Raw genomic sequence first — 9,095 nt, 5'->3', positions numbered from 1 at the left:
GCAGTGGGTATGAGTCTTTTTCGGTTATATTGTTAAGAGCCCTGAAGTCCACACAGCAACGTTGGGTCCCATCCTTCTTCTGGACTAATACGACAGGAGCTGACCAGAGACTATCTGATTTTTCAACTATCCTTTCCTTAATTAGACCGTCCATGACCTTCTCCATCTCTTGTCGCTTTGCTGGAGCTATTCTCCTCAGAGGGATCTTTATTGGACTGTGATTGCCTGTGTTTATTCTGTGCTCCACAAGATCTGTGCAGCCGAGGTCATGATCTCCTTTTGAAAAGATGTCTACATAATTCGTCAAAAGTTCCCTGACCTGAAGAACCTGTGATGATGACAAATGGACTATGCTCTTCTTATAGAGGTCAGTTAAATGTTCTGGAAGTGTATGTCCTTTCTTTATATTTGTAGTTCTTGCTTTGACATTGATTGGCTGTACCTCCTGGCACACATCCAACAATGCCCCTTCCTTAAGTGTCTGCTCACATTTAGAGAAATTGGCCACTGTTATGGGTACTACTTGATGACCTGCCACAAGTGACATATACGCTGTTTTCTGCAGCGTATATGGGAGAACTTCATTCTCAACATCTTACAGAACCCAATATTATTTTAATCTGACAGGTTTGTTGTGCCATCGGTGTTTATTGTTAAGTAAAATTAGAATTATTCTTATCCAGTGACTTTTCATGATGAATATGACACACATAAAAGAAACATTTTTTATGATTATCAAGTATATTGTGCTACTACTTCCATATTTCTGACAAATTATTTAAATAGACCATTATAATTTTATCACATCATCATCCAAATGTTGAAACAATGACTGCCATGTTGAATGACACACTATAAAAGGTCGTGGAATGTGCATTTGTACATCCACCTGTGCACAGTGTTAAATGAATTTGCAAAGTATCTTTTGTCAGACTTCTAAAAACATTTCCCACCACTGATGTAAGACCAATAGGACTATAATTACTTGAAAACATATGTAACATAACTGTTCATAGCACCAAATCTGATTAACACAAATGGCAAGGCAGAAACATTACAAACAAAATTTTCACTTTTTTAAGTTAATTGAATGTTTCTCTGGCAAAAGTTCTGGGTTTTGACTCTGATGGAGTAAAATTAAGCTTGGACATATTAAGTCATGTCAAACTAACAATATGAGAAAAAACAACAACAATCTTGAATGACCAATGTGCATTTTGCTGTTCACATAGTAATGCTACCATCATCAATTGCATTAAAACCAATTGAAAACATTTCAGATTACAGGTATACAGAAAAGAACATCTAATATTTTTAGATGTGAGCATCTGTGGAAACCGAAGAAGATACTGGATGATAGGGACAACTTGGAAGAGTCTTCTCGTATTTCAGTTTGTGAGCACAAACATGATGCTTCTGGATGTTCTTCCCATCATGGATAGACTTTGCCAAACATTCCAGGCAGATAACACTAATCTTAAGAGTCATCCAAGGGCCTATAAAACAATTGTATAATACCTGGTTGATCTCACTGGGATGACTGGTCACCACCAGATTTCAGATATCCTTATATGAAATAAACATCTGGCATAATGAGATATGTGGAAATAAACCAAGACATAAAATATTAACAATGACAAGAAAATAAAGCAGAAAAAGCCTCTCAGCCCCTATTTAAAAATCAAGATGGACAGTCACATTTCATCATAGCCAGAAATGGTACTTATATCACAGATAATGAGTAAGCTGGTTGGAAATTCACTGTCTCGTTGAGAAACACCATTCTGCAAAAAGCTGATAGAGAATTCATTTCCTACAAGCTATAAAGCAAGCTTTCCTTTGAACTGTTGAAAGTAATGAACCTCAAACCCACAATTCCACCAATATATATCTGTGACTGACTCATAAGCAATATTGCATAGGATTCAGAGTGGTTGGTCCCCAGATGGATATCAGAAAGAAAAGACACAACTTAGATTAAGTGCCAGACCATGCAGAGGTAAATCTAAATGAGGAAACTCCAAAGAGAAGCACAATTTCACTGGAAGTGCGTGGACCCTCTCTGCACAAGGCAAAACAACAACCAAGAGAGGTCTTTATCAGCATTCAAAGAGAATGAGACTGACAGAATACAAAGTTCCTTATGGTGTTGCTAGGAAATGTAAAAGATGAGGAATCAATTAGATATACAGTTAGAAGGCCACTGGTAAAATCAGTAAAGGAATTCTTTGCTACTACCAGCAGGACAGAAAACACAACAAATCTGACTATCAGTAGACTAGTCAATGTTAAGAGTTATGAAATGATGGGAGCAGAATTCATTGTGAACCAATGTTTTGCATTTATGTCCTGACATTGATATAGACACACTCCACTGTTTTGAGTAAATCTTCAATGCTGGAAATACCCCTCACAATGACATCAACCAACAATGAAATCATGGATTAGCTGAGCTACCGGTTACTAAACATAGCACACCCACTACAATGAATGACAAAATAGGTTTACTTAACTTGTGGATGACATAACTTGAAGACTGGTTTTCTTGCAATAATATGATCCTTGAAAAACCAGGGCAATCTCTCAACATTTTCAGAGAGCACTAAACCCCTCTGAATACTGATTACTGAAACCAATTTCCCCCATTTTGTCATATAAGCCAATATCACAGCTCTGTTTGGACATGGGTTTTCCACCTAAAATCATACTTACTTCAAATATCAGTCACATCTTACCCCAAACTAACAGTAAGAATTCATTATTATCAGTCTTGAATGATCCAAGATCAATGCATTGAATTACAAAAGAGAAGGAGATTTTTTTTCACACAGATACAGTGAACTATTACAATACAAAATAAAGTACTATATTAGGGCTATTAGAACAAGTTTTTTTCATTTTTATCTTTTAAATTTAAAATGAGCAGTGATCTACCACAAAATAGCTTTTGTTAAAGAAAATAGTTAGAGATATCCTTTAAAAGTGTCAGGAATTTTCTTTAATCCAAAGTAATTACATTATAAAAATAGGAAACTAGTAAAGAATGAGAGCACGTGAATAGGTTTGGAAGGAGGTGAGACTTTGCCTGAACAGCAGTAATGACAGCTATTTCTGAAGCATGGGTATGTCTCACTTAGAGATCCAGGTCAAAAAATTAATGTCGCAGTTGCCAATTTGTAACAAAATAATAATAAGATGCAGATTTTTTTGGAAAGATGAAATTTCTCTTCTGCCTTGTGTACCAGAAATGTAGCTAAAAAAATCCTGAGAGATCCCTGAAAGTTGATGAAAAGTCAAGGATTATGTTTTGTGAGTGGTACAAGAATTGTCTTCAATTTGTTAAACTCAATATATATTAGTACATGTGTAAAAACACATAACTATAGTAAAAGCAGGCTATGAAAAATCCTGGTCATGTAAAGGGTTATCAATTGCTTTACTTATGATTACATTTGTTCTCTCAAGTATTAAGGTATTGAAATTCTTAATTAGCATTTTTAAGACATAAATCTTAACAGTAATATTATATACTTTTAAATTATATGTATTTAGGTAGAGAATTGGAATTCTAGTTATAAAGTTACATACTGTCATGTAATTGTCATCAAAATGTAAATGAGAAACATAAAATAACAAAACTTCCTTAAAAAATACAACTATGTAAAACACAATAAAAGGAAATTATATTTAACTAAAAAATAATATACAGCCTATAAAAAATTCAAAAATCAGCAATAAAAAGGACAATAATTTTAAGTAATTCAACTATATACTTCCATTTGCCATAAGAGTTTGATTTATGGATATGTAAAAGGAAATTACACAGAACTGGGTACAATACTGAAAAACCTCAAATTGTATATGCTTATGCTACAAATAACTAAATACATGTTTTAAAACTTAAATAACATTATTTATAAGAAGTTATCTTACATAGATTCAATATATAGCCTTATTTCATATTCACAAAAATCAACATCTTAAGAAAAATCAGGCGTATCAAAGTACCTGTGGTCAATATCCAATGTTGGTATTTTTGAAATACATATTTTTTAAACAATTTTTGTAGTTTATGTATGTTTTGTTATCAAATATGTCTAACTGTTTGGCAGGTAAACTATTCCCACATTTGAAAACCAGACATTTTAAAAATCAAATGCTCTTCACCAAAAACATGACAACAGGTATTTTCTGAGAGTTTAAATATGTACAGTAAAGTTTAATATTTGTAACCAAACAGTCTGATGAGAAAAATACATTTTGGTTTTACTTAAAGAGGCTTGACCATTTTACTGGAGGCTTGACCATTTTTTTTGTTTTCATCTAACAGTTTATCTTTCCAGCCATCCAATATCTGAAAGAAGTAATGCAAAAAATGATCAGAACAAGTATTATGTACTGGTATCATCTTCACAGAAAACAAGGATTTTGTTGTCATACATTGTCATATTAATATCTTTGTATGAAATATTACTAAAAAAACATTTCCCTCTTCCAAACTTAATACACATAATAAGGTCCTGTATGATTTAAAAATGGTAGTTTATCTTTCAGTAGTTATATATTTCCTGTTTTCTTATATATCAAATTTACTTGTTAGACTTGTCGAAAATTTATATTTACATTCTTGAAACAACCTTATCTGTGAAGTGGATTTTGGATATTCATGCAAAGCAAGAATCACCTACGCTAGTCATCTCTAATTTTGAATTGGTAAGACAAGAGGGAAAGCAGCTTGTCAACAGCGTTAACCATTAAATCTTGGGCTTCTCTAGCTGAATAATGGAATTTTACAATCATTCTTATAACACACCCATGGTTCCAGAGTGTAGGAGCAATTTTGCAACAGCAACTAGATTACAAACCATGAACCCTCAGAACCACAATCCAGCACAATAACCAATTTGCCAAGTTATCAGATATACAAATGATTATACTGCAGTTTATTTATATACATGGTTGAACAAATCCCAATTGTCAGAGAGTTAATGATTCCGTCAAAAAAAAACTTTTATAGTATTCTTATTTCCTACCATTTAAGCATAAAACTCAAAAATTGTATAAATAATTCTGATTGTATCCTATTTGTTGTAATATCTTCATTCAAAAATATACACTTGATTACATTCACTAGGAATGTGTCTAATTATAAAACATTAATATATTAATTACATAAATAGTTTTACTGCTTTCATGACAACCATTTCAAAAAATAATTTTTCATCTAGAATTTGTTTTCAAATTAGAAATCTTGATTTGTATGCATATGACTAAGTATACATTAAGACTGGAAAAGCAAACATAGCTGAGGTCATATTTCAATAATTGATATTGTAGATCTAGCATTTTTTATGTTGCATATTGACATCTCAAATGAAATTTCATTAAAAAGTGTTAGACACATTAAAAATAAGTAAATAAAACAGACAATTGTTTGTTCATGCTCTTTTTAGGAAATAATATCTGAAAGTTAACTTTCATAAACATTTTTTGTTGTAGCAGATCTACTGGTGTGTTTATAAGACCTGAATGATTTCTGACAATTCTATATTGCACTTAAAACAATAGCTAAAATTTGAGCTTACCCTGTATGCTTCTCGTTTTCAAACGGTTGATTGAACATGACTATTATCACCATTATTGGTCTGTGAACAAGAGCCTGATGTGCCACTGGTATGAGGGATCTCCTTCAAACTTTGGATACATACTGGGCACTGTATCTTTCTTTAGTGCCAGTGTTTTTGCAAATCCAATATTAAGTTGTAGTTTAATTTTCAAGTCTGATTCCAAAAAGTATTAACTGCATATGTGGCAGCTTTTGGGTTGGACTCCATTTATCACAAGTTCTTTATACAAACATTATCCAGGCCATGTGCCGTTTCCTGTCTGACTGAGGTGTAAACTCGTGCAGAGATACCTCCTTTTCCTTGGGAACCATAATTGTTTACATCCTGAAACAACTTACTCACAAATAACTGTATTCACGACATCTGTCAAATTAAATTTGTCCAGAAAATAAAAATGTTTTCACGTAAACAAACCAACAGTTTTACATACAGAGAGAGCAATCTGACCATGACTGGCCTTGTGTAATTTGGCTGATGTTACCTCAATTTTACAACCAAGCAGATGCAAAGTCTAACTGTTGCACTAACTTTGGAAGCTTGTAGGGCCAGGTTGAAGGCAACTTTTTGAAAAATGCTTTTGCTGAAGTTTTTAACTTATATTTCTACAGCACTTAAATATAAATACAAATGTATTGTGTTTTTAACTGTCTGACATCTTTAAATATTAACTTACACAACATTTCCAGAATATTCATTTTTGTAGATACTTCAGGATCATCTGTTGAACATCAGTATACTGCAAACTACGGTCAAACACAATTTGACAATTAATAAAAGAATGTGCTCCATTACTTGTTCAAAATAATAATTCACATACTCATCTCCATCACTTAAATTTTAGAAGCATATACAGATTTGTTTCAGTAACAAAAACATTTATTATTATGAAAATTTCAAATAACTAGATAATGATCCAACATCCACTTTATAGCTGAACACTGACCAACTTAGCAGGAACAATACTTTCAAACCCTAGCAGAAACTAAGATTCAACATTTGAATTCATTGAGTGTTGGAAATTTAACATTACAAATGAAAATAAAAACTATTACATATCAAAATATTAAATATTCTTGACAAATAGATATGGATTATGAAATATATTTACAAATATACAATTCCCCATCCTTTTTTCTTTGTAAGTGAAAACAAATTCTCCATTTCCATTACATAAAAAAATAAGTTATGAAATTAATAATTTCCAAAATTAATCACCAAGAAGGAATGAAAAAAAGCAGATTAGTGTAATAGTTATCACCTTTTCATACATCTATATCAGATCAAACTGAATGTAATATATGAAAGATATCTGTAATCTCACCCATTTAAAAGAGATAGTATATTTTATATCTCCTTATTTGTCCTTCATAAAAATATTCTAAAATAAGCCTAAAAACTGTGAAACACAGGAGAGTTAAAAGAGTAGGGGAACCCAAAATTTGTAGCTTCACCAAACGGCACAAGTGTATAAAAACATACACAGAAAAGAATATACAAAAACACATAAACACAGGTGGTGTTACAAAGTGACCTTAAAATTTTACTTCATTTTATGAATATAGTAGCATCAATAAAAGGTTAATATAAATTGCATTAAGAGTATATACCTATGGTAGTAGTTCAAGAAAAAGATAAAAATTCATCCAGGTGACCATCTTTTCCGAGAGGATCAGAAGGTATCATGAAATGATCACCTACAAAACAGTACATCAGCAGCCTGAAATGAAAGAAGACCTTCAGTGACATACCTCATTTCAAATTTAATGACAAAAAGAATAATATCTCACTTTATCTACCTTTTTCTGCTCAGAAGTATTTTATAAAATCTTAACAAATACTGTTTTAACATAGTACAGCATCATTTTTTGGCCTAAATGACTACAGTTATTCTGTTATTTCACTCAGGTTCCCCCAGATTGTTATCCAGCTCAAGCAATTGAGAATGAAGGACAAATTCATGTAACCTTTCAAATAAACTTTTCATAGTGGCTTCCAGAGAGTTATCCTATATAGCTAAAATCTAATCTGACGGAGCCACACCAAAATATTGGTATTGTTACCTTGAAACCAGACATAGGAGATACATACTACAAAGCACATATAATATTCTTCTAGACTAATAAATCAGTTTGCTGACTGAAAAAATTCTGTTATTTAAGATCCTTGATGTCCATGGAAAGTTAAAAGCACAAGACATTTAACACTTTCAGCACGGGCTTGGACCCTGGGAAAAACCTCAAAACCATTTTGTGCTTGTTATAGTTTACATGCTACAACTTTTAAATTAGTAAGAGAATATTAATGAAATTTGGCACATTATCAGTAAACATTATAATGCTTTCATACGCAAAATATCAAATTTTTTTTATCAAGTCTTAAGGTTTGTAAAGCAATGTTTTTCTCATACCATTTTTTTCTTTTCACATGTTGCCTATCTAACATGCAAAATAATTTTCATTTTAAGATTAAAAATACTTTTATGCATCAGAAAATTTTCAAATTTCACATGTGAAATATTTATAATGTCCAGATATTTATCAAATGTTTCTTAAGTAAAATCTTTATATTTTATCTGTTATTTTCAATAATGAATCTCTGAACGGATTCGGTAGATTTGACCGATCGCCTAATCACCATAAAAATTAGGAAATAAATATAAATTATGCCTCTTTCATTCTAGAATGAACACAAATTATCACATGAAAACATAAATGTTTAGACTAAGTACCTTAAATCTCATAACATTATACATTTATATATATTTATTATTTTTATTATATTGACCTTTCAGCCATGCCTGGCTAACAATACAGAAATTCAATGATACAGCACATGTGCACTCAAGTTACCGTGTCAAATAATATAAAACTGACCTTTAGTGTGTACAAAGTAACTTTTCTTGGATGTGTTTTAGTAGACTAGTATTTTGTAAAATAGTCACATTTCAATAATTATACATTATTACTATTTACAAATAAGTTCTTAAACTTAGTTTAATTAAAACATAGAACAGCAAATAAAGAAGTAAAGCAAACAATTATCTCTTTTAGTTACGACTTTTGTACGAGGTTGCTGCTTGGTGTAGTTGCTAAGCCTTTAAAAATTTTGCTTGTGGAGGATATGAAACAAAATAAAAATGTTTTAAGTTTTAAATATATATATTTGAATAACTAAAAAATCATAAATTACAATATCATTACCATGGAATTCCACTATAATTTATCAAACTTAGTAACTAAGATGTATTTTAGTCTAAAGAAATATGAAATTTTGAGAAGACTAAAGACACACCCTACCTCCCTGAAATATTGGTTCAAAGGAAAGAAATGGCATCCAAGCCTGTTAAAATGGCTGAGAAAGCCACTAGGGGGATGTCCTGAGCTTCCAATTGGTTATTCATGTCATATATAGAAGTAAGTGTATATAAGGGAGTGCTTCCAAAAATGGAAAGAGATGGGGCAGGGTGTC

At 31.6% G+C, this 9,095-nt stretch overlaps 1 protein-coding gene across 5 annotated transcripts in view; it reads right to left on the bottom strand.

Moving 5' to 3' along the window:
• Window positions 1-9,095, bottom strand: part of LOC106475102 (Bardet-Biedl syndrome 4 protein-like) — a 66,570-nt gene that overhangs the window by 40,150 nt on the left and 17,325 nt on the right. For 3 of the 5 annotated variants that reach the window (XM_022380313.1, XM_022380325.1, XM_022380321.1), the window contains exons 5-6: window positions 7,235-7,344; window positions 5,586-6,370 (exon numbers count right to left, since the gene is read on the bottom strand). In XM_022380313.1, coding sequence (XP_022236021.1) covers window positions 5,586-5,638 — 53 coding nt within the window. In that variant the 5' untranslated portion in view covers window positions 5,639-6,370; window positions 7,235-7,344. Of the gene's footprint in view, window positions 1-5,585; window positions 7,209-7,234; window positions 7,345-9,095 lie in introns of those variants that run through there. The other 2 variants (XM_022380317.1, XM_022380328.1) reach the window with 2 other exon arrangements.

The sequence above is a fragment of the Limulus polyphemus genome, unplaced genomic scaffold (assembly GCF_000517525.1).
Source record: "Limulus polyphemus unplaced genomic scaffold, Limulus_polyphemus-2.1.2 Scaffold144, whole genome shotgun sequence".
Taxonomy (NCBI): domain Eukaryota; kingdom Metazoa; phylum Arthropoda; class Merostomata; order Xiphosura; family Limulidae; genus Limulus; species Limulus polyphemus.
This window is presented reverse-complemented; position numbering and strand designations above follow the sequence as displayed.